A 27,139-nucleotide genomic window follows, 5' to 3' on the forward strand; every position below is an offset into this window, starting at 1 on the left:
ATATTGAGGGTTTGGTTTTGTGTAGACGTTTCATAAATGGATAGTTATTTCACATCATTTGGGGTAGAAGATTTTGGCAGAGTGTTTACTGCACTGCCTCTGTTAGGACATGCTCTGTGTGCTTTTGGATTCAGTCAAAATTAAGTCATGGTTTCAACTCATCAAAGATGTTTTTACTGCTCCAACTATACAGTGCATCTTTGAGCACAGTTATTGCAACAATTGCTAATTTTTGTGGATGCCTAATTAAAAGACGCTTACTCCTTGGAAGGAAAGTTATGACCAACCTAGATAGCATATTAAAAAGCAGAGACATTACTTTGCCAACCAAGGTCCGTCTAGTCAAGGCTATGGTTTTTTCAGTGGTCATGTATGGATGTGAGAGTTGGACTGTGAAGAAAGCTGATCGCCGAAGAATTGATGCTTTTGAACTGTGGTGCTGGAGAAGACTCTTGAGAGTCCCTTGGACTGCAAGGAGATCCAACCAGTCCATTCTAAAGGAGATCAATCCTGGGTGTTCATTGGAAGGACTGATGCTAAAGCTGAAACTCCAATACTCTGGCCACCTCATGCAATGAGTTGACTCACTGGAAAAGACTCTGATGCTGGGAAGGATTGGGGGCGGGAGGAGAAGGGGATGACAGAGAATGAGATGGCTGGATGGCATCACCGACTCGATGGACATGAGTTTGGGTGAACTCCGGGAGTTGGTGATGGACAGGGAGGCCTGGCGTGCTGTGATTCATGGGGTCGCAGAGAGTCGGACACGACTGAGCGACTGAACTGAACTGAACTACACATTGGGAAGAGCCCTAGTCACTTTATGTTTTTACTGACTTCTGAAGATAATTCTGCAAGTAGGTTTTATAGTCTTGTTTTAACAATAACTAAACTGAGGCACGGAGGAAATTAGGAAAATTGCCCAAGTTCACCCTGGAAAACAATAGAGCTGAGATTTAAACTACCTTTTTACTCTGATGCCCATATTATTCAAACCAGTTTATCAAACTTCTTTTTCCAACAGTTAGTGGGTAGATTTAGTCTACAGATGAGTCCTGGTGATAGGGATAGAATAAAGAAACAAAGGGGGCTTCCCAGGTGGCACTAGTGGTAAAGAAACTGCCTGTCAATGCAGGAGACATAAGAGACACAGGTTTGATCTCTGGGTCAAGAAGGTCCCCTGGAGGAGGACATGACAATGCCATTGCAGTATTCTTGCCTGGAGAATCCCATGGACTGACAAGCTTTGGGGGGCTACAGTCCATAGGGTCACAAAGAGTCGGACATGACTGCAGAGACTTAGCACACACACATCCACAAAGGAATGGAATAAGTATTTAAATAGTTAATCACACTAGGGGATTCTAATTTAAGAAAAAGTGTGGGAGACTCCTGTTAAGTTAATGATCACTCGAGACAGCAGGTTTGCTTAGACAGGAAGCCAAGCAGGCTTGCTTAGCAACAAAACCATTCAATAGCTTCATGAGACATGCCCCAAAACATTCAAACAATGGTGGCCTGAGACCCATATCCTGTCCAGTGAGCCCTATAAGTTAATGAATTCTAGGACATGCTCCTTTGTATGCACTAAAAACAAAAATATAAGAAAAAGGTGGCATTTTGCTAAAACCTGAGATGATTTAACATTTTTAGCATATGTTACTGATCTTGGTGGCTTCCGCCTGCAGGGCCTTGATATGGGGCTTCAATTCCCCACCTGAGACTGAGGTCGAGTGATGGCAAGGAGAGTGCTGAATCCTAGCCACTAAATCGATGGTCAGTGACAAGACCCTGGCTCTTCGGCTTTGCAGAAAAATAATTTCCACAAAGATGAAAAGTAGTGAAACAAGTATTTATTCAGTTCAGTTCAGTTCGGTCACTCAGTCGTGTCCCACTCTTTGTGACCCCATAGACTGCAGCACGCCTGGCCTCCCTGTCCATCACCAAGTCCCGGAGCCTACCCAAACTCATGTCCATTGAGTCAGTGATGCCATCCAACCATCTCATCCTCTGTTGTCCCCTTCTCCTCCCTCCTTCAATCTTTCCCAGCATCAGGGTCTTTTCCAATGAGTCAGTTCTTCACATCAGGTGGCCAAAGTATTGGAGTTTCAGCTTCAGCATCAATCTTTCCAAAGAACACTCAGGACTGATCTCCTTTAGGATGGACTGGTTGGATCTTCTTGCAGTACAAGGGACTCTCAAAAGTCTTCTCCAACACTATAGTTCAAAAGCACCAATTCTTCGGCGCTCAGCTTTCTTTGTAATCCAATTCTCACACCCATACATGACTACTGGAAAAACCATAGTCTTGACTAGATGAACCTTTGTTGGCAAAGTAATGTCTCTGCTTTTTAATATGCTGTCTAGGTTGGTCATAACTTTCCTTTCAAGGAGCAAGCGTCTTTTAATTTCATGGCTACAGTCACCATCTGCAGTGATTTTGGAGCCCCTAAAATAAAGGCTGCCAATATTTCCACTATTTCCCCATCTATTTGAAGTGATGGGACCGGATGCCATGATCTTAGTTTTCTGAATGTTGAGCTTTAAGCCAACTTTTTCCACTCTCCTCTTTCACTTTTTTCAAGAGGCTCTTTAGTTCTTCACTTTCTGCCATAACGGTGGTATCATCTGCATATCTGAGGTTATTGATATTTCTCCTGGCAATCTTGATTCCAGCTTGTGCTTCTTCCAGCCCGGCATTCCTCATGATTTACTCATCATATAAGTTAAATAAGTAGGGTGACAATGTACAGCCTTGACACACTCCTTTTCCCATTTGGAACCAATCTGTTGTTCCATGTCCAGTTCTGACTGTTGCTTCCTGACCTACATTCAGATACCTCAAGAGGCAGGTCAGTGGTCTGGTATTCCCATCTTTTTCAGAATTTCCCACAGTTTGTTGTGATCCACACAGGCTTTGACATAGTCAATAAAGCAGAAATAGATGTTTTTCTGGAACTCTCTTGCTTTTTTGATGAGCCAACGGATGTTGGCAATTTGATCTCTGGTTCCTCTGCCTTTTCTAAATCCAGCTTGAACATCTGGAATTTCATAGTTCATGTATTGTTGAAGCCTGGCTTGGAGAATTTTGAGCATGACTTTACTAGGGTGTGAGATGAGTGCAATTGTGCGCTAGTTTGAGCATTCTTTGGCATTGCCTTTCTTTGGATTGGAATGAAAACTGACCTTTTTCCAGTCCTGTGGCCACTGCTGCGCTTTCCAAATTTGCTGGCATATTGAGTGCAGCACTTTCATAGCATCATCTTTTAGGATTTGAAACAGCTCAACTGGAATTCCATCACCTCCACTAGCTTTGTTAGTAGTGATGCTTCCTCAGGCCCACTTGGCTTCACATTCCAGGATGTCTGGCTCTAGGTGAGTGATCACACCTTTGTGATTATCTGCGTCGTGAAGACCTTTTTTGTATAGTTCTTCAGTGTTCTTGCCACCTCTTCCTAATATCTTCTGCTTCTGTTAGGTCCACACCATTTCTGTTCTTTATTGAGCCCATCTTTGCATGAAATTTTTCCTTGGTATCTCTAATTTTCTTAAAGAGAGTATTTATTAGGAGGAAAAAAGAGTACAGTACTCAGACTCAGAGAGTAGTGAATCACTTTCATGGGGCATTTCTTCCAGGTTTCCTTTGATGAATCACCTCGCTTATCTGGTTCTGTCTGTATTTGGTTTATATGAGGATCCTTTAATGGGTGCATGCTCATCTCTTAGCCAAAATGGATTCTAGTGAAGAGACCTATGGGTAGGTTGACATCACTTACTATGAGATAACACCCTTTTCCTTTTTGACCTCCAAGGAAACTTTCTGCTCATGTGTATGTCGGGAAGGTCTCCTTGACTTCAAGAATGAGGAATATGAGGTCTTTTATCTTTTATCTGTGCAAGACCCAGCCTCCTCCATCATCCTACTTTTATGGAGTTTCTGCCATTATGCAGTTTCTGTACACAAGAGAGAAACTCCTCAGCCTGGGGCCCATCTATCTTCTGCCTCATAGCCACCTTTTGCTCATTTCCACTGCACCATGACAGTACTGGCTTGACCACAGAGGGACAAGAAAACTCCCCCATCAGGCGTGGAGAAGGAACTGCTGGTGTTTACTCAAGAAGAAGGTGGTCTTCTCCTCCTCCCCACTTTTGTTTGATTATAAAACTGTAGCCCATTAAGTTCTTGGGGAGCAGCAACCCATTGCCCACATGCTCGCAGGCCTCCCAAGTTTCCTATTCTAATAAACCACTTCTTATCTACAACTTTGCCTCTCGCCAAATTCTTCCGCACTGAGACATAAAGAACCCGAGCTCCTTGGAGCCCCCCCAAACCAACCTACATTGTTTCTTCACTCTATCATTGGAAAACATTTGTTTTTAAATGACATATTCATGATTTTCTTTATTTACTTTTTTAAAGATTTTTGTGTTGACAGACACACACAGTTTTATTTATTTACTTACTTAATTCATGTATTTGTTTTTGGCTGTCCTGGGTCTTCGTTGCTGCCAGTGGGCTTTCTCCAGTCACAATGCATGGGCGTCTCATTGTGGTGGTTTCTCTTGTTGCAGAGCACAGGCTCTAGGTACACAGCTTCAGGAGTTGCAGCTTGCTGGCTCTCGGGCATGTGGGCTTCAGTAGTTGCAGCACAGGGACTCTAGAGAATGTGCTCAGTAGCCGTGGTGCACGGACTCAGTTGCTCCACAGCATGGGAAATCTTCCTGGACTAGGGATCAAACCCGTGTCCCATGTCTTGGCAAGTGGAATCCTATCCACTGGGAATAGGGAAGTCCTGGAAAACTTTGGATGAAAGCTTCATGCTCTAAAAGTCACCCCCACCTAGCCAGTGTTGTCTGTCTCCTCAGAGAGCAATCTTGACAACTTTGATCCTTAAGGATTTATTATCAAGTGTAGACCAAAGGAAGGGAAAATTGCCTAACTGCTGTAAACTTGTCATTAGTGAAAACACACACACAAAACCCTAACAAATTAATTCTATATTCTATTTGTCAGTTCTGTTTTATGAGTTTTAAACTTTGTCAGTATTTCAGTTTAAAATGTTCTGGACTTCAGTTATAAATCAGCAAGACATATTGGTCTAAATTTCATGATATTGGGTTACATAGGATAACAACAGAAGAATCATCCAAGTTCATTGTCTGTTTATTTATTTATCGGTGGTTTATGATAGCTTAATACAATCTTCTTTAGATCTTGAACATTTTAAGTATTAATAAATTCAAAAATCAAGAATTATTAATTGAGCAAAATAATCATAGCATTAATTTGAACTTGAAAATGGGAATGCATGGACAAAGCCCTAACACATGAGCATAAGTCAAAGACACCAGAAACAAGAAAACTGTATGATTGTGAAGTGTTAAATTTTGATATTACTATTGCTCAGCAAGTTAGAATTGTTCATTTTGATTCATTAATCATCCCAGAAATGTTGGATTAAAGATTGCAAGAACTAAGTCAAAAAACTGTAGAAGTAGCGTCTTTGCAGCCTGTGTCTTCATTAAAATTCTCCATATAGTTAAAGATAGTGAACCTGGAAAAGATATAAAATAATTACAAGTAAATTAAAATGTATACTCATTTGCTAAAATGTTTATTTTAAATAAAATTCTATGTATTTTGGATACAAATATATGTGTACATTACATGATAGTTATACACATAAATCTTTAAATTTGAAATTAATTAGATTTTCATAAAAAAATTAATAAGAAACATAACCAATTAAGCAGAAAACTGGAAAAAGAACACATATTCAAAAAGTTGTAAATTCATATAAGAGTGAAGTAGCACTTTCTACATTATACACAAATTTTAGAAATGGCTATATGATAGTAGTCTGGAGACAAAAGGAAACTCAATTCATTTATAACAAAAATGTAAACTCCTGAAAAAATTTTGAACACCATTTAGCAATATATGACCTATCAACTTGAATACATTTCCTTTATACATATTTTTTGGTAAAATAACAAATTATGGCAAGAAATGCATACATAAAGTGCCACTGTTATAGTATTTCCACAAGCTTATAAAAAAATAATGTCCATAGTTATGATGTATTCATTAACACTACATATAATTTAAACTGAATGGGTTAGATCGATCTGTCCTGATATTGCAAAAGCTCCACGTAGATTTTCCAGTAAAAAGTATGTGTAGAGCAGTGAGTATAATTTCATTTGTACTAGCAGCATGGGTTTTATTTATTCAATTATTTGCACTGTTTTAAGTATATTTCAAATTCTATAAATTTGCATCAAGGACTGATTTTTTAAAATTGGGTGGTGGACCAAGCATTCAGTTGAGTATATCTTTCCGTTTTTCCTTGTCTTTCACTTCTCTTCTTCCCTCAGCTATCTCTTCAGTCACCTCAGACAACCACTTTGCCTTCTTGCATTACTTTTTCTTTGGGATGATTTTGGTGACTGCCTCCTATACACGGTTACAAAGCTCAGTCCATAGTTCTTCAGGAACTTTGTCTACCGGATCTAATCCCTTGAATCTATTTGTCACCTCCACTGTATAATCTTAAGGGATGTGATTTAGGTCATACCTGAATGGCCTAGTGGTTTTCCCTATTTTCTCCAATTTAATGCTGAATTTTGCAATAAGGAGCTCATGATCTGAGCCACAGTCAGCTCCAGGTCTTATTTTTGCTGACTGTATAGAGCTTCTCCATCTTTGACTGCAAAGAACATAATCAATCCGATTTTGGTATTGATCATCTGGTGATGTCCTTGAGTAAAGTGATCTCTTGGTTTTTTGGAAAAAGGTGTTTGCTATGATCAGCATTTTCTCTTGACAAAACTCTGTTAACCTTCATTCTGCTTCATTTTGTACTCCAAGGCCAAACTTGCCTGTTACTCCAGTATAACAGATACTCCAGTTATCTCTTGACTTTGTACTTTTGCATTTCCAATCTCCAGTGATGAAAAGGACATCCTATTTTTTGTTTGTTTTTGTTTTAGTCCTAGAAGGTAGGTCTTCATAAAATCAGTAAACTTCAGCTTCTTGGGAATCAGTGATTGGGGCATAGATTTAGATTACTGTGATGGTGATTGATTTGCTTAGGGAATGAACTGAAAGCACTGTCATTTTTGAGGTTGGACCTGAGTACTGCATTTCTAGCAGTATGGTTGACCTCTATGGTTGACCATGAGGGCTATTCCATTTCTTCTAAAGGATTCTTACCCACAGTAGTATATATAATGGTCATCTGAATTAAATTCACCCATTCACATCCAGTTTAGTTCACTGATTCCTAAGACATCAATGTCCAATCTTGCCATCTCCTTTGACCACATACAATTTACCTTAATTCATGGACCTAACATTCCAGGTTCCTATGCAATATTGTTCTTTACAGTATCGTACTTTACTTTCACCACCAGACACATCCACAAATGAGTATCATCTCTGCTTTGACCCAACCACTTCATACTTTCTGGAGCTACTAATAATTGCCCTCTGCTCTTCCCCAGTAGCATATTGGACATCTTCCTACCTGGGGGACTCATCTTCCAGTGTCATATGTTTTTGCTTTTTCATGCTGTTCATAGAGCTCTCGTGGCAACAATATTTGAGTGAGTTGCCATTTCCGCCTCCAGTGGACCATGTTTTATCAGAACTCTTCACTATGACCCATCTTTCTTGGGTAGCCCTGCCTGACATGGCTCATAGCTTCACTGAATTATGCAAGCCCCTTCACCATGGCAAGGCTGTGATCCAAGAAGGGGAAAATATGTATAGGCATGGGTTAAAAGCTGATGCCATTGCAGATGGACAGGTGGTTGAGAATTTTACATAATTAAAAAAATTTTTAAACTATATGACAATTCTTAGAATTGATGACATTCTTCATCAGTGAAATGTTAAAGAGCTAATTGAAATTCTGAAAAGTCTGCTTTTACTTATTTATTCAGTGAATTTAACTCAGATTCCTTGTGAAGAGCATCATAAAGTGTCTCTGGAGACTAAAAGTTACTTAAATGATATTTTGAGAGGATTTTTGTGAATGGAAATATGTGTCTCTATTTAATTAATTTAAATGCTCATTTTTGAATATCACTATTTGTATTTTATGAATGCTTTGCTTTTAACATACCTGTTTTCCCTATTCTCTGCTTATTTGGAGATCCCATGGCCTTTGGTGCTTTTATTGAATTTTGACTGTCAGCGGCAATGTGAAGAGTGATTAGCCATGACAACAGTGGATAAATAATAGTAAATATCTTGTTATGTGATATCGAAACAATTATGCCGTCAAGGTTTGTTTTTTTAATCATTAGTTTTCCATATTTAATCTCCAATTTTTTTCTGGTGAAAGCAACTCAAAACCACATATTATATCCAAAGTTAAATTTTGGCAAAATCAAATCTGGTCAAAATATTGCAGTATAGGCCTTCCCAGCTTTCAAGGACCTTCAATTCTTGACTCAGTTCTTTGTCCTTTAATCTTAGTAGGGAAGAGACAGTTTATATGATCCAGGCCTGGAATAAAATTATGCTATGTGATAATTTGACAGAGATGGCTAGGCAGATCCTAAAACATATGCATCTCCTTTCATGGAGCAGATTTGTCTCACAAAACTGTTCTTAGGCAACAATTTAATTCCTTAGCCCCCTCTTGCATCCAAATATGGGATAATGTGACTAGGTCATACCAGTAGAGTATGAGATGAAGTGAAGGAAGTGTCAAGACTTTCTCCAACACAGTATCTTTCTGTTGGTGAGATGTGAATCATGTAGAGGTTGGGGGTTAGAAGAACTAGAGATGAAAGCATCTTCAGTCAGCATTGTGTGAAGGAAAGCTGCCACTGACTGAGAACATTACCCTGGAACCATTATTGGAGGAAGCAAGAAAAGACTTCAGTTGCAGAAGCCCCTAAAATGTTTGGGTTTGTTTTTCTACCTAATGCAAATGAGATTTCAGAAACATAATTTAATGTTTACTTTGCTTTTATATCCTTTAAATCGTTCAGATTCATTTTTTTGTTGTTGTTTTAAAAATACTAATATTTGGGGACTTGTGTGGCAGTCCAGTGGTTAAGACTTTGCCTTCCAATGAAGGGAGTATGCCTTTGATCCCCAGTCAGGGAGGTAGGATCCCACATGCCTCGTGGCCAAAAACCCAAAACATAAAATAGAAACAATATTATAACACATTCAATAAAGACTTTTAAAATGGTCTGCTCAAAAAAAGAAAAAAAGAAAGAAAAAAAAGCTTTAATTTATTTTTATTTTTAAAAAATACTAATATCTTAATTATGTTTTAAGTTTGGTACACTGCATAAATGCATGTCTGGAAATGTCAGGGATGATGTAGTAATCCAAACTTGCAATTACAGATTTCTTTTTTTCACTCTGCTAAGAAACTCTGCAATTCAGGGGCTGAAGCAGAGGTCTTCTGCCATGACTAGTAAGGCTGGTGGAGGGAACTCATGTCAGTTTGCTAGTTTTCTCATGGTAGGTTTTTCTTTTTTTCTAAATTTAAGAGTGATATTAAGGCTTTAAAAAAATACTGTAACAGCAAGAACAGAAAGAATTTATCTGGTAGATGAAAAAAGTACACGAGATAGTCTGGTAGCTTCATGGGTCAAAAAGGACCTGTATGGTCAGGGCCTGTAAGATGGATGCTCTCTTTCTGTCTGAGCATTGCTTGCCTGCTCCATGCTGCCTTACCCTTGCTTTACATGCATGATTGTCTCCCCTTCCTAAGCAGAAAGTTTAAACAGTAACTACATGTATGATCAGCCCAACCCTCAGTTAATGACTATTGTAGTCCTCGGACCAGAATGGCTCTGGTTTCTTTAAGAGTATGTGTTATGACAACATGTATCTCTGATCATCATTATTTTTTCCTTTCTCTATTCAACGCGATATTGATTAAAGGTATTGTTTATAAGCCTTTACCTGTTTTGCTATCCACTTCATGAAAAAGATTTAGACCAAGCAGGACTATGTTCTGAAGGTCAGTAAAGTCGCTGATGAAGGGAGCTGTGTCCCCATCCACAAGCACTCGTGGTGGCAGGGCCTTCTGGAACTCAGATACTGTACTAAAGATCGTGGGAAAGCCGGCTGCAGCTAGATAGTTCAAAGACACGCACCAATCTTTCCCAAAACCCGCTTCTGGTTTAGAATAATATTCTAACCTAAAAGACAAATGGAAACATGTACTTATCATTTGTCACTCAGAACGGCACCCTTGTCATTTTCTTAAAAAGATCACCTTCTGTCAACAAACTAAGAATGTAATTTTTAGTTTTAGAATGTGATGGCTTGAGTGCCTGCCTTGGATGATATAGGTAACTAATCCCCAAAGATTAAATATAATATTTAATAAGAAGACTGATATTAGGAAATAAAAAGGTATAAATAAGACCAAAAATTATTTGCCATATTAAATAGAGGTAACTTGGGATCCATGCTTACCTGTCTTCAAAAATTTTGTAACCATCTTTCAAGGCTGAGACATGTGCCTCCCACATGTACTTCAGTAAGTCCTCAAAGCTACTAGAAGGTGACTGCAAATGCTACAGTAGAGGGAAGAAATGTATTCATGTTTGTGCAACTAGAACAATTCTTCTCTCTATAATTTCACTTTGTCCATATTTCCAATCTAGCAATAGTCTGCATCACAGGAGAATTTTGTTTCTATGGATTAATTTGCACAAGCCATGAGTGACAAACAATCTGTAAAGACTATAATAATGATTAGGAGTAGATTAGGAACAGATTAGGAGTAATATTGCATGTATCTATAAGAGATTAACTGCACTTTTTCCCCCAAAGTCAGTATCATTTTTACTTTTTTATTGAAGGCCTTACAGAATTTTGTTGTTTTCTGTCAAACCCCAAGAGAACTTTATTTTTTATCAGCTGTTTTTCTGCTGCCATAGTTGAAATTACCACAAAAGTTTAAGAAAAGGTGGAAATTACAAGAATATATAACTTAATCAAATCTTTAAAAATGAACCAATAGTCTATAGAACTAGTAAATATGTCTTTTTGCATTGATTTTGGTCCATGACTGTGCTTAACCAATGTATTTTAGTTTGGTCATTGAATATGTGGTTTTGAGTGCCACATAACAGTTTGCTGCTGCTGCTGCTGCTAAGTCACTTCAGTCATGTCCATGTTTAGTTATACCTATTTGTGACCACTTATCAAATCATTTGAAAGAAGTTAACTAACTATTCTAAAACCAACCCCATAATCATATTTGTCCCAAGTGTTATTGCTCACTTGATCTGAAGGTTCAGTTTACCAGAATAATCTTTTCATTCAGTGTGTGTTCTCACATTTATGTATCGCTTGTTTAGAGTGAGATGAGTGGATAGATTTGCTATTAATGCTGTATTGCTGTTAATGCTGTATTGGGTCAGAGAATGTAAATGACATGTAATGCCTTGATGTCATGGAATGAAAATGAAAGAAAGTGAAAATGGTAGTTGCCCAGTTGTGTCCAACTCTTTGCAACGCCATAGACTGTAGCCTGCCAGGCTCCTCTGTCCATGGAATTCTTCAGGCAAGAATACTGGAGTGGGTAGCCATTCTCTTCTCCGGGGATCTTCCTGACCCAGGGACAGAACCCGTGTCTCTTGCATCGCAGGCAGATTCTTTACTGTGAGCCACAAGGGAAGCCCGTAAAGTAATGATATAAATATAACTTTCATAAAAACTTATATTTTTATACCACATAATACACACAAAAACCTAAACAAAACATTACACATATATGTGGAATCTAGAAAAATGGTACTGATGAACCTATTTACAAGGCAGGAATAGAGGTGCGGGTGTATAGCATGGACTTGTGAACACAGCAGAGGATGGAGAAAGGGGGACAGGTTGAGAGAACAGCACTGACATTATTCACTATCAGCTGTAAAAATGCATAGTGGGAACCGCCGCATAGCGCGAGGAGCTCAGCTCAGAGCTCTGTAATGAACTGGAAGAGTGGAATGGGGTAGGGGAGGCTGCAGAGGAAGAGGATGTATGCACAGCACGTGCGTGTGCATGAGTGCTCAGTCGTGTCCTGCTCTTTGTGACGCCATGGACTGCAGCCCGCCAGGCTGTGATAGAGGCTCCTCTGTCCATTGAATTCCCCAGGCAATAATACTGGAGAGGGTTGCCATTTCCTCCTCCAGGGGATCTTCCCAACCCAGGGATTGAACCCATGTCTCCTGTGTCTCCTGCACTGCAGGTAGATTCTTCACTCTTTGAGCCACCAGGGAAGCCCATGTATGTATATATGTATGTGTGCATATATGTGTGTGTGTGTGTGTGTGTGCATATAGCTGATTCACAATGTTGTACAGCAGAAACTAACAGAACATTATAAAGCAATTATATTCCAGTAAAAAAAGAAATTCTCTTACCACCTCCTGAGAGACTAAATAATAAAACTTGAAAAAGGCACCTTGTAAAAGGTATTCCACTTCCTCATCGTCGAAGGAAAGGAGGACTGACAACTAGAAACGCTAAGACAGAACTTTGTCTGGTCCTTGGGTGGTGGCAAAAGCAGCACTTGATCTGATGGTATCCCCATTAGGCCAGAATCCACCGCAGCAAGGAAGGGCAGTGCACACAGAAAGTAATTCATATCTGTAAAAGAAGATACCCATCATTACCACAAGCGCAAACAAGTATGATAGAGGATATTTTTAAGTAATCTGTAAGCCATTAAGCAAAAAGTCACAGATCCAGAAACATATGAAAAAAGTCACCACAAAAGATTGAAAATCTCCCCAAGGATCACATACATAACTCTATCGCAATTCTGTTCATAACCCTACAATTAGAAATTAATATGGGCTAAAATACTTGAGCGCTGCTGCTGCTGCTGCTCAGTGGTGTCTGACTCGCTGTGACCTTTTGGACTGTAGCCCGCCAGTCTCCTCTGTCCATGGGATTTCCCAGGCAAGAATCCTGGAGTGGGTTGCCATTTCCTTCTCCAGAGGATCTTGCCAACCCAGGGATCAAACCTGTGTCTCCTGTTGTCTCTTGCACTGCAGGCACACTGTTTACCCACTGAGCCATCAGGGAAGCAAACAGCTGTCTACAACATTTTAAAACACAAAAAGTAATTTTAATGAATTTGGTATCATTCATTTTTTCAAAGCATTATGTAAAAATGGAAGAAAGATATCTACTTGTGCATAGAATGATACACTTCTGAGGTTTTACCATGAAATGTGACTTTTTTCTAAATTATCTTAATATGCTTATAGTGTTAATATTTTGTATTTTATGTTTAATGTACAACCATGACATTGTGAAGTGCTTGTCTCACATTAAGTCTCTGAAGCAAAAATGTTGGCTAAGTGTTGGCAACAAATCTTTGGATGGTCCCATCACTTCATGGGAAATAGATGGAAAAACAGTGGAAACAGTGTCAGACTTTGTTTTTTGAGGTTCCAAAATCACTGCAGATGCCGATTGCAGCCATGAAATTAAAAGACGCTTACTCCTTGGAAGGAAAGTTATGACCAACCTTGATAGTATATTAAAAAGCAGAGACATTACTTTGCCAACAAAGGTCCGTCTAGTCAAGGCTATGGTTTTTCCCGTGGTCATGTATGCATGTGAGAGTTGGAGTGTGAAGAAAGCTGATCGCCGAAGAATTGATGCTTTTGAACTGTGGTGTTGGAGAAGACTCTTGAGAGTCCCTTGGACTGCAAGGAGATCCAACCAGTCCATTCTAAAGGAGATCAATCCTGGGTGTTCATTGGAAGGACTGATGCTAAAGCTGAAACTCCAATACTTTGGCCACCTCATGCGACGAGTTGACTCACTGGAAAATAGTCTGATGCTGGGAAAGGTTGGGGGTGGGAGGAGAAGGGGACAACAGAGAATGAGATGGCTGGATGGCATCACCGACTCTGTGGACATGAGTTTGAGTGAACTCCGGGAGTTGGTAATGGACAGGGAGGCCTGGCGTGCTGTGATTCATGGGGTCGCGGAGAGTCGGACACAACTGAGCGACTGAACTGAACTGAACTGAAGATTTTCAAATTGCTCTCTAAATAGAACCTATACCAGCAAATTTAGACATACTGATATAGTTGACTATAAAACTTGTTGTACTGATTACCACCGGTGATGCAGAACACTTTTCATCATAGACATGCATTTTGAATGCAGTCCTCCGCCCCAGGGTCGCAGGCTAATATTCCAAACTATTGGAGTCCATGTGAGAAAAAAGAAGCCTAAATTCTAGATCTGTGGCCATGACAATTTCTGAGTCTTTGAAAAGACTCAATTAGTATCATACAAGAGAAATAAGTAAAGATGTATGTATATGATGCGTGTCACTCTAAGAAAGTGAAATTAACTGTGACCTTGTTTCTAATTAGTGGGAAATATCTCAAAGAAATTGTGTGTAAATTAATTTCACCACTAACACACAAGATAAAATTAAAGAATTAGAAAATACCTTCTGATTATTTGACTATTAAATATCTGACAGAAGCCTTACATTACTAATTGATAGAATGATTTGTGATACATTAATCTCTGACATTTTTACAAGTTTCCTAGTTAAATACATTTGGTCTGAGCAAAATGAAAAAAGAGAAATGTATCATTTTCTTGTTCTCTCCTTTTTCATCCTTCCTGGTCCTGGAGACTTCTCTGATTAGCGGGACCTCCCATCTAACACCAGTGCTGGCCATTCAAAAAGCCATTGTCCTTTGCAGTTCCTTGTTTCAGCCTTGCCATGGTGAAGGGGCTTTCATAATTCAGTGAAGCTATGAGCCATGTCAGGCAGGGCTACCCAAGAAAGATGGGTCATAGTGAAGAGTTCTGATAAAACATGGTCCACTGGAGGCGGAAATTGTGGTCGTTAAATCCTAGAATGTGACATAAAGGCCACGAGATACATGATGAAGTGGATTCATTTTTACGGATCAATAGTGCTGTTTTTGTTTTGTCTCTGTCCCTAAGATTTTAACTTGAATATTTTCTTTGGGGGAAGGTTATTAACCTGTTTCGCTATTAAATGAACATACCAGCCCACCAACTGTCTACCGAGATGCACAAATGATCTCCAGATTCATAGCCACAGTCTGTCGTTCGGGTGGGATCAACCAATCTGCCTAGAAGAGAGAGGATGCACAGATTATTTACTATGCACATTTTGAAACTTGTTATAATCATCCCTTGCCTAATGCATTTTGTTTGCAAAGAAGCACAAACATTTATCTTCTCATGATTTGTGTTTCTCTTCCTATCACTCTTTACCTTCATTTCCCATCTCAGGACCAATTTCTTTTCCTTCATCTAACATCACAACAATATTCCACCTTAGAATTATCTGTTTCAAATATTATTTGCTTTTGTATTTATTCTTTTTTCTAACCTGATTGTTATTAAACAATGATCATTAAAGAACTTGCTAATGCTATTCACCTGCATGAATCTTAGAAGTGTGAATTTTCCTGATTGTTCCTCAGACTACAAAGGCACACACACACACACACTGCACCCAATCACATACACTTGTGCCATGCTATTGTTCTTTACCTTAATTTTCCATACTATTGAAATAAGAGTCGAATTTCTGCTGGTGGACCTAGGCATTGATATTTTTGAAAATTAGGTAGTTGTCTTCAATGTGCAATCACTCTTGAGAACCACTGTTTTTGTTCATATTTTTATTTCCTAGTAGATTTCATTTCTTTTTTCCCCAATGAAATTCTGTTCACATTTCAAATTTCAGTTCAGATCCATTTTTTTCTGATTACTCCATCTGACTCCACTGTGTCCCTTTGTTTTGCACTTTAACTTTTAACCAAGAGTTGTTATTTATTGTTCATTGTTTCATTTCTGATATCTTTTCTATTTTAATTGTGTTGTAAGGTCTTGGATGGCAAGGAAACTGTCTGAAATACTCCTACCCCACAGCTGCTTTTAGAAAATGCTGGAGACATAAGCCCATTATTAGGTAAGTTTAGTCAGGCTTGATCATAATATGTAAATGTAATGAAAGAATAAGAAAAACATTAATCTAGTAGCCCATTCAGCCTCCATCGACTGCTGGCCCCTAGGCCCCTGAGACTGGCATGCCTCCCATAGTGCTAATGATTTCTCCTAGATCTCCATTTTTTTGACTCTGGGAAAAGCCTGATAAAGAGCTGGTTTGAGTCTCAAGACATCACCTGACAAAGGTGGGTGAACAGCCAACTTCAGTAGCTCCTGCATGTGAGTCCTCCTTAGATCTCAGATAAGCTATAATCTTCTCCCTATATATATATTTTTCATCATAACAGAACAAATTTCCTTATTGGTAGTGTTATTGTATGGAGTGAAAGAAACACCACTCTCTTTCATAAGACTTTCTGACAGCCAAACATCTTATAATTTATGACTATTTGGCCCAAACATATCTGCCTATTAAACACTCAAATGTACTTTATTTTTGAAAGGAACTGATCTTTTGCAGAGAAACATCCTCATGAACAAGCTCCCTTTCTTGACTCTCTCCATCTCCATGTATAGGTAATCATAGTTAGAACTTCAAGAAATTCAAAGTAATTTGACATCATCTTCTGTTTTGAATGTACATCTTCTTGACTGTTTTGTTCATCACAGTGCTTAGAATTGAATCTGGCACCTAGTAGGAGCTCAAGTAGAATGTCCAACATGTTGGAAATGAAGTCTTTTTGGGTTTGGCACCTATACTATATGCCCCACTGCAGTCTCAAATCAAAACAGGCAACCCAGAAAGATTTATGGAGGAGAAGAAGTAGAAAACTAATGGTTATGAGGGGAAAAGAGGAAAAAGAAAGAAATCGCTTTTCAAAAATTGGTTTATACAGAGCTCCATTTCCCAATTACCACGTGGTTGGAAAATCATATGAGTAAAAACAAATCATTCTTACCTGTTGTATATTGCCAGCCATGCTGCAAAGGTAATCCCCATAAAAGATTTTGTTTGTTATCTGGTGCGAATTTTTCAAAATAACTGGCTGTCTTGTTCAGGAGGATTTTATACATGCCCATTCTCTTAGGGAATACCCAGGGATCAATAATGTACTTTCCATTCTCCACACTGTAGTCACTGAACTGACCAGGACTCTCATTCCACAGTGGGGGATACCGATCTGAGAGACTGAAAACTTCTGCTGAAGAAACAAAAATGCAACCAACTAGCACACAGGCCCAAGGAGCAAGGAGAGACATCATGCTACAGCTGGGGGTTGAGATTATGACAGGGCTTTTATTGGAAAGTGCAGGAAGAAGTCATGGTATTTGCTCATCAGAGCATATCATCTCTGTTCTTTTCCTTGAGATGGTAGGAAAGTCTTACCAAGGAAAATACGCTGCTTCCTCAGATATACAGAACAAACTAAACTCTTCTGGGGGGGGCGTTAAACTTGCATGAAATAAATAATCAGCAATATTACATAGCACAATTTATAAATACACATGCAAATATGGGCTTCCCCTGTGGCTCAGTGGTAAAGAATCCATTGGAAGTTCAAGAGCCCCAGGAGATGTGGGTTCAATCCCTGGGTTGGGTTAGCCCTCTTGCCTTGCATTCTTCCCCTTTCCCCATGTTTACACAGTTTCTAATCTTACCTTCTCCCAATGTCCTAAGTACAACAGTTTGTTGCCATACTATTCCCATATGCAGAGATTAGGGTTTCTCGTAAAGGAACAGGAAATGCTGTTTCTTAAAGGAACAGGAGAGAAGGGGCCAGAAGGAGTTTTGGCTCCCTCCTCCAGTAGCACTACTGCCCACACCTGCTTGCGTCATGGAAGAAATTTTCTCAAGACTCTCTGCGGTCTTCTCTGTAAGAAACAATATTATTTTTACTGATGTGCATGGCAGGTGAATGGAAAGAAGAACCTGAAAGGTGGCTCCCAGGTATTTGGCTTGGCCTGAGATACATGTGGGTACAGTCCCCAAGTCCACATTCATCCAGTCATGGAGGAAGGTTTAACTCTTTGAGACTCATCCTTGGAATGGCAGCCACCTCCCTCTTTCCTCTTGAACTTAAGTCTTTCTTCAGCTTCAGTGTCTTTTGCCTTGAGATAACTACAATAACTCAGAATTCAATGCAACTCATCTTTGCATAAAAGTGGATTCATACTTTTATTGTCATTATACTGTATATTGTCACACCGCTTATGATGTATGAGTACATCATACAAAATGCCAGGCTGGATGAAACATAAGCTGGAATCAAGGTTGCCGGGAGAAATATCAATAACCTCAGATATGCAGATGATACCACCCTAATGGCAGAAAGTGAAGAAGAACTAAAAAGTCTCTTGATGAATGTGAAAGAGGAGAGTGAAAAAGTTGGCTTAAAGCTCAACATTCAGAAAACTAAGATCATGGCATCCAGTCCCATCACTTCATGGCAAATAGATGGGGAAACAATGGAAACAGTGACAGACAATATATTTTCTTGGGCCCCAAAATCACTACAGATGGTGACTGCAGCCATGAAATTAAAAGATGCTTGCTCCTTGGAAGAAAAGCTATGACCAACCTAGCATATTAAAAAGCAGAGACATGACTTTGCCAACAAAGGTCCGTCTAGTCAAAGCTATGGTTTTTCCAGCAATCATGTATGGATATGAGAGTTGGACTATGAAGAAAACTGAGCACAGAAGAATTGATGCTTTTGAAATGTGATGCTGGAGAAGACTGTTGGACTACAAGGAGATCCAACCAGTCAATGCTAAAGAAAATCAGTCCTGAATATTCATTGGAAGAATTGAATTAATGTTGAAGCTGAAACTCCAATACTTTGGCCACCTGATGCGAAGAACTGACTCATTGGTAAAGTCCCTGATGCTGGGAAAGATTGAAGGCAGGAGAAGGGGACAATAAAGTTTGAGATGGTTGGATGACATCACCGACTCAATGGATATGAGTTTGAGTAAGCTCCAGGAGTTGGTGATGGACAGGGAAGCCTGGTTTGCTGCAGTCCATGGGGTCACAAAGAGTCGGAAATGACTGAGCAACTGAACTGAATACTTTTATTACTCCTTTCTGATACGTTGCCAGTTCTAAGTTGCCAGGTCATTGAATCGACTTATTTGTGTACAATGATTCTTAGACTGTTCTTTCTTTACTATCCAAGCAAAATTTTTTCAACATCCTTTTTTGATCACAATCTGCAGCTAGAGACGTGCAACTCTGTCAGAAAAATGGGGTTTGGAGTCAGGGGGAGGTGGGAATTCTATCAAATATTCTCAAGCACAAATCTTTTCAGTCAAAATACTTAAACCTAGACTCACCTTACTTCTGCTACACTGAATCTTCTTGGAGATTTTTCCATTGTGTCCTCTGATCAATTTTAAATAATCAACAGATATAATCCTCACTCCCTTCACAGACCTTTCCTCTATTTCCATCACTTTATCTTTCCTTGAAGACTTGTTTTCCATGGAGAATATTCCTGGGCATCCTTATTCACTAAGAGGCATACTCACCAAGATGGAAACTATGCCTCTGAACACTCTATTCACACTTTGCTAAAACATCATCATTTCTACTTACTTTCACTTCTTTTTCTCCTTTCTTTTGGTGATTGCTGGATTCTTAACAATAATTCTTCCCTCCGTTTCCATCACTTTATCTTTCCTTGAAGACTTGTTTTCCATGGAGAATATTCCTGGGCATCCTTATTCACTTACAGTTCATAAACTACAAGGCAAACTCACCAAGATGGAAACTATGCCACTGAACAGTCTATTCACACTTTCCTAAAACATCATCATTTCTATTTACTTTCACTTCTATTGGTGATTCTTTTGGTGATTGCTAGATTCTTATCAATAATTCTTCCTTATCTAAATTATCTCTTTAAAACCTTACCCCTGGAAACCATAATTGAAAAGACACATGTACCCCAATGTTCATTGTAGCAATATTCACAATAGTTAGGACATGGAAGCAACCTAAATATCCATCCATAGATGATTGGATAAAGTAGCTGTGGTACATATATACAGTAGAATGTTATTCACCCATAAAACGGAACAGATTTGAGTCAGTTCTAATGAGGTGGACGAAACTCGAGCCTATTTTACAGAATGAAGTAAGTCAGAGTGAGAGAACAAATATTGTATATCAATGCATGTATGTGGAATCTAGAAAGATGGCACTGATGACCTTATTCTCAGGGCAACAATGGGCTTCCCTGGTGGCTCAGACAGTAAAGAATCTGACTGCAATGCAGGAGAGCTGGGTTCGATCCCTGGGTTGGGAAGATCCCCTGGAGAAGGGAATGGCAACCCACTCCAGTATTCTTGCTTTGGAAACCCCATAGACAGAGAATTCTGGCAGACTATAGTTCTGGGGACACAAACAGTCAGAGAAGACTGAGCAACGGAGCATATATTCCCCAGTACCATAGACTCAAGAGGTTCAATCAGAAACATTTCAAGCCCTGTGTTGCTCTAAATCAGTGGTTCACAACTAGTGATTTGCAACTGGGGGACATTTGGCAATGTCTGGAAACACATTAGGTTGTCACACCTGGAAAAGAGCATGCTCCCGACATCTAGTGGGCAGAGTCCATACATGATGCTATGAATCCTAAAATACATAACGCCAGTCCCCTACAGTCAAGAATTACGGGGCTGGAAATGTCAATTAGCACTAAGGTTAGAAACCCTGATCTAGATGAAGGAAAGCCAACAGGTTCACAACTGCAGGCCTTGTTCCCATGCAGGGTAATTGAGAAGAGGTTCATCCTGTGGTTCAAACATGCCAACTGCCATCCCGAATGTCATCTCAGGAAACATGGCCTAGATTGGGCTATCATTTCTTCTAAGGAAAGTTATCATTTGGGATTGGTTAATAAAATTCTCTGGATTCCCTGGTGGCTCAGATGGTAAAGAATCCACCTGCAATGCAGGAGACCCGGATTCTATCCCTGGGTTGGGAAGATCCCTTGGAGAAGGGCACAGAAACCCACTCCAGTATTTTTACCTGGAGAATCCCATGGATAGAAGAGCTTGGTAGGCAATTGTCCATAGGGTTGCAAAGAGTCAGATATGACTGAAGCGACTTAGAGGACATGCATGCATATACAAATGTAGCCTTTATTTTATAATAAATTTAAATGGAGTAAGATCTATAAAAATGTTTAATCCCTGTGTTGTATACCCAAAACTAATATAATGTTGTAAGTCAACTGTACATCAATTTAAAAAAGGAAATGATGGAAAAATATGGTACTTCCCTTGTTTAATAGCATCATCAATCCGTTATTCACATGACAATTCAAAAAAGCTGTTGAAATTTTTAATGTTGAATGAGTAAATACTTCAAACACTTTTAGAAAACTATTTTATTTCCATTGTCTTTTAATGCCTATGAAGTAAAGTACACTCCTACACCTCTGTCTTGAACTTATTCATCGAGAAATATAAAGGTGTGGAAATTTACTTAAGTTGACATAGCAAACCTGAGATTGGTATAACTAGAAAAACCTGCTGGTAAGGTTGGTCTTTGACTGGCACCAATGTGCTTGGCTCTCAATTTGCCAAGTGACAAGGGTGCTTCATTGTGCACAGACTGTGCAAAGCATAAGGTTCGTGTGTGAAACAGCTGCTTCTTTGTAGAGTCTGGACTTTTCCTACATGACCAGCCTCCTATTAAACATTTTGGTCACCACATCTTTAACATGCATTCCTGGGTGGAAGCATCACAGGTATGTTGCTGCACATTTGTTGCTGTGGGGAGAGTGCGCTCTGTGTGATCTCTCATGGGACAGAGGGAACATATCAGGAAACCTACACATGCAATCCTCAAGACTCTGCCGGTGTCTTTTCCCCTAGGGTTCAGTTGCATGTCTTACTGCATCACTGTACAGAATCTTATCCATGAGTATAGCTACATGCTGAGTCCTGTGAGTACTTCTAGAGAATGTATGATCGTACCTCCCTGATAGAAAACCTTCACCAGTTTATCCTACACCAAAGACTAAGAAAAACTTTTCAAACATTTAGTTGGTATGTTTGTTGAATAGGAAAACTCCTAGTTTCCATACTGAATCGTGTATCTCTGGATTCCAGAGGGAAATACAAAGTCTAATAGGTTCTAATTTCACATGTGTAAGTTTCAACTCATATGAAAAAGAAATTCCTCATTATTACAATTTCATGATAAAGGAATGTGTGTGCTGTGTGTTAGTCACTCAGTCATGTCTGTCTGACTTGTTGCACCATAGCCCACCAGGCTCCTCTGTCCAGAGAATTCTCCAGGCAAGAATACTGGAGTGGGTTGCCATTCCCTTTTCTATGGGATCTTCCCAACCCAGGGATGGAACCCAGGTCTCCTGCCTTACAGGCATATTCTTTACCATCTGAGCCACCAGGGAAGCCCTGCCTTATAAGGGCTGGGTTTTCTCCATGCTGAAGCTATTCAACTAGTGTTTGGGGGTAATGTATATGAAAAACACATCACCAATGAGGAGGCTGAAACAAGATGGTGGAGGAATAGGACAGTGAGACCACTTTCTCCCATACAAATTCATCAAAAGAACATTTGAACACTGAGTAAAGTCCATAAAACAACTTCTGAATGCTGGCAGAGGACATCAGGCACCCAGAAAAGCAGCCCATTGTCTTCAAAAGAAGGTAGGAAAAAACATAAACGATAAAAAGAGAGACAAAAGAAGTAGGGACAGAGCTCCATCCTGGGAAGGGAGGCATAAAAAAAGAGAAGTTTCTGAAACCAGGAAACACTCTCACAGGCGAGTCTGTGGCGAGCCTTGGAACCTCAGAGGACAACACAACCGGGAGAAAAAGAAATAATTAAACCTCACAGCTTACTAGTCCAACGGTAACTCCCAGTGGAGAAGCAGAGCAGACGCCTGCATCCGCCATTAACAAGCAGGGCCTGGGCAGGGAGGAGCCAGCTGAACTGCTTAGAGAGAGGGCCGGGCCTGAATGCCGTGAGGGCAGTCTGGGGGAGCTGACTAGAGACAGCAGAGCAGACTGTGGGGTAGCTACCCCGCAAAAAGGCAAAAAGCCCTAACTTAAAACTGCCAGAACAAAAGACTGAGCAGAGCTAGCCAGCTGCAGACGGCCCATCCCCCGCCGAGACAGGCAGGGGAGGGCAGCCAGAGCCAGAAGGGGGCAATCGCGGTCCCAGAGAGGCATCCGATACCAATCTGTAGGCAGGCTTCAGTGTTAACCAAGACTTCTTGGGTTTCTGGCTGGTTAACATCTGCCTGAGAAGGTGTGCCGGTTGTATACACAGAAAACTGGGCAGGAGGGACCGGGGAGGGGATAAGTTGCAGCGACTGCACTCGCCAAACACCTGGTCACTTGAGCTGCTCAGTCCGGGAAAGGCACAAAACGCAGGCCCAAACAAGTCTGCGCCTTTGTGGAGTACCCGAGTACCTGAACCTGAGTGGCTTAGACCTGGGACATGCATGCAACCCAGCGCCGGCCTCAGACAGTTACCGGCAGAGCAACTTAGATCCTGTGAAGTGTAGACTGGGACAGCACACACGCCGTGAACGGGGGCAAACCCAGTGTGGCTGGGACACTGCAAGCACTCCCCACAGACGCCAGAGATATTTCTCTGCAGTGTTCCTCCCTTCCCAAAATAGAACTGAAAAAGTGAGCTCTAAAAAGTGTCCACCACCGCCCCCTAGTGTCAGGGTGGAAATTAGACACTGAAGAGACCAGCAAACAGAAGCTAAAACAGAGGGAACCACCTTGGAAGTGACTATACAGGTTGTCCAAAGTCACTCCAAACCTATTGACATCTCATAACTCGTTACTAGTCACTTCATTGCACTCCAGAGAGAAGAAATCCAGCCCCACCCATCAGAACACTGACACAAGCTTCCCTAACCAGGGAACCTTGACAAGCCACCAGTCCAACCTCACCCATAGCAAGGAAACTCCACAATAAAGAGAAATCCACAAACTGCCAGAAGACAGAAAGTCCACCCCAAACACAGCAATATAAGCAAGATGAAGAGGCAGAGAAATACCCAGGAAATAAAGGAACAGGATAAATGCCCACCAACCCAAACAAAAGAGGAAGAGATATGGAATCTACCTGATAAAGAATTCCAAATGATAGTGAAATTGATCCAAAATCTTGAAAGCAAATTGGAGTTACAGATAAATAATCTGGAGATGAGGATTGAGAAGATGCAAGAAAGGTTTAATAAGGATCTAGAAGAAATAAAAAAGAGTCAATATACAATGAATAATGCAATAGATGAGATCAAAAACACTCTGGAGGGAACCAACAGTAGAATAGCGGAGGCAGAAGATAGAATAAATGAGTTAGAAGATAGAATGGTAGTAATAAATGAAGCAGAGAGGAAAAAAGAAAAACTAATTAAAAGAAATGAGGACAATATCAGAGACCTCTGGGACAATTTTAAACGCCCCAACATCTGAATCATAGGAGTCCCAGAAGAAGAAGACAAGAAGAAAGACCATGAGAAAATACTTGAGGAGATAATAGTTGAAAATTTCCCTAAAATGGGGAAGGAAATAATCACCCAAGTCCAAGAATCCCAGAGAGTCCCAAACAGGATAAACCCAAGGCGAAATACCCCAAGGCACATATTAATCAAATTAACAAAGATCAAACACAAAGAACAAATATTAAAAGCAGCAAGGGAAAAGCAACAAATAACACACAAGGTGATCCCCATAAGGATAACAGCTGACCTTTCAATAGAAACTCTTCAGGCCAGGAGGGAATGGCAGGGCATACTTAAAGTGATGAAAGAAAATAACCTAGAGCCCGGATTACTGTACCCAGCAAGGACCTCATTCAAGTATGAAGGCGAAATCAAAAGCTTTACAGACAGGCAGAAGCTGAGAGAATTCAGCATTACCAAACCAGCTCTCCACAAATGCTAAAGGACCTTCTCTAGACAGGAAACACAGAATGAGCATATAAACTCGAACCCAAAACAATAAAGAAAATGGCAACAGGATCATACTTATCAATAATTACCTTAAATGTAAATGGGTTGAATGCCCCAACCAAAAGACAAAGGCTGGCTGAATGGATACAAAAACAAGACCCCCATATATGTTGTCTACAAGAGACCCACCTCAAATCGAGGGACACATACAGACTGAAAGTGAAGGGCTGGAAAAAGATATTCCACACAAACAGAAACCAAAAGAAACTAGGAGTAGCAATACTCATATCAGATAAAATAGACTTTAAAACAAAGGCTGTGAAAAGAGACAAAGAAGGAAACTACATAATGATCAAAGTATCAATTCAAGAAGAAGATATAACAATTATAAATATTTATGCACCCAACATAGGACCACTGCAATATGTAAGACAATTACTAACAACTATGAAACGGGAAATTAACAACAACACAGTAATAGTGGGAGACTTTAATACCCCACTCAGACCTATGGACAGATCAACTAAGCAGAAAATTAACAAGGAAACACAAACTTTAAATGATACAATAGACCAGTTAGACCTAATAGATATCTATAGGACGTTTCACCCCAAAACAATGAATTTCACCTTTTTCTCAAGCACAAACGGAACATTTTCCAGGATATATCACATCCTGGGCCATAAATCTAGCCTTGGTAAATTCAAAAAAATTGAAATCATTCCAAGCATCTTTTCTGACCACAATGCAGTAAGACTGGATCTCAATTATGGGAGAAAAACCATTAAAAATGTCAACATATGGAGGCTGAACAACACGCTGCTGAATAACGAACAAATCATAGAAGAAATCAAAAAATAAATCAAAATATGCATAGAAATGAATGAAAATGAAAACACAACAACCCAAAACCTGTGGGACACTGTAAAAGCAGTGCTAAGGGGAAGGTTCATAGCAATACAGGCACACCTCAAGAAACAAGAAAAAAGCCCACTAAATAACCTAACTCCACACCTAAAGCAACTAGAAAAGGAAGAAATGAAGAACCCTAGGGTCAGTAGAAGGAAAGAGATTTTAAAAATTAGGGCAGAAATAAATACAAAAGAAACAAAAGAGACCATAGCAAAAATCAACAAAGCCAAAAGCTGGTTCTTTGAGAAGGTAAATAAAATTGACAAACCACTAGCCAGACTCATCAAGAAACAAAGGGAGAAGAACCAAATCAATAAAATTAGAAATGAAAAGGGAGAGATCACAACAGACAACACAGAAATACAAAGGATCATAAGAGACTATTATCAGCAATTATATGCCACTAAAATGGTCAACTTGCAAGAAATAGACAAATTCTTAGATAAGTATAACTTTCCAAAACTGAACCAGGAAGATATAGAAAATCTTAACAGACCCATCACAAGCATGGAAATTGAAACTGTAATCAGAAATCTTCCAGCAAACAAAAGCCCAGGACCAGATGGCTTCACAGCTGAATTCTACCAAAAATTTAGAGAAGAGCTAACACCTATTCTACTCAAACTCTTCCAGAAAATTGCAGAGGAAGGTAAACTTCCTAACTCATTCTATGAGGCCACCATCACCCTAATACCAAAACCTGACAAAGATGCCACAAAAAAAAGAGAACTACAGGCCAATATCACTGATGAACATAGATGCAAAAATCCTTAACAAAATTCTAGCAATCAGAATCCAACACCACATTAAAAAGATCATACATCATGACCAAGTGGGCTTTATCCCAGGAATGCAAGGATTCTTCAATATCCACAAATCAATCAATGTAATACACCACATTAACAAATTGAAAAATAAAAACCATATGATTATTTCAATAGATGCAGAGAAAGCCTTTGACAAAATTCAACATCCATTTATGATCAAAACCCTCCAGAAAGCGGGAATAGAAGAACATTCCTCAATGTAATAAAAGCTATATATGACAAACCCACAGCAAACATTATCCTCAATGGTGAAAAATTGAAAGCATTTCCCCTAAAGTCAGGAACAAGACAAGGGTGCCCACTCTCACCATTACTATTCAACATAGTTTTGGAAGTTTTGGCCACAGCAATCAGAGCAGAAAAAGACATAAAAGGAATTCAAATAGGAAAAGAAGAAGTAAAACTCTCACTGTTTGCAGATGACATGATCCTCTATACAGAAAACCCTAAAGACTCTACCAGAAAATTACTAGGGCTAATCAATGAATACAGTAAAGTTG

The 27,139-nt window shown here is 39.6% G+C and overlaps 1 protein-coding gene across 1 annotated transcript; it reads right to left on the reverse strand.

The window, feature by feature from the left end:
• Positions 1-5,439: 5,439 nt before the first annotated feature.
• Positions 5,440-17,212, reverse strand: LOC129560768 (protein LEG1 homolog). Its single transcript, XM_088840556.1, has 6 exons — positions 16,909-17,212; positions 15,037-15,123; positions 12,447-12,631; positions 10,457-10,557; positions 9,938-10,176; positions 5,440-5,555 (listed from the first exon to the last, which is right to left on the reverse strand). Exons 1-6 carry the CDS (start codon positions 17,210-17,212, stop codon positions 5,440-5,442), a joined length of 1,032 nt encoding a protein of 343 aa, XP_088696682.1.
• Positions 17,213-27,139: the final 9,927 nt, after the last annotated feature.

Source organism: Moschus berezovskii, chromosome 10, assembly GCF_049115385.1.
Source record: "Moschus berezovskii isolate FMDL1 chromosome 10, NW_MosBer_1.0, whole genome shotgun sequence".
NCBI classification, from domain to species: domain Eukaryota; kingdom Metazoa; phylum Chordata; class Mammalia; order Artiodactyla; family Moschidae; genus Moschus; species Moschus berezovskii.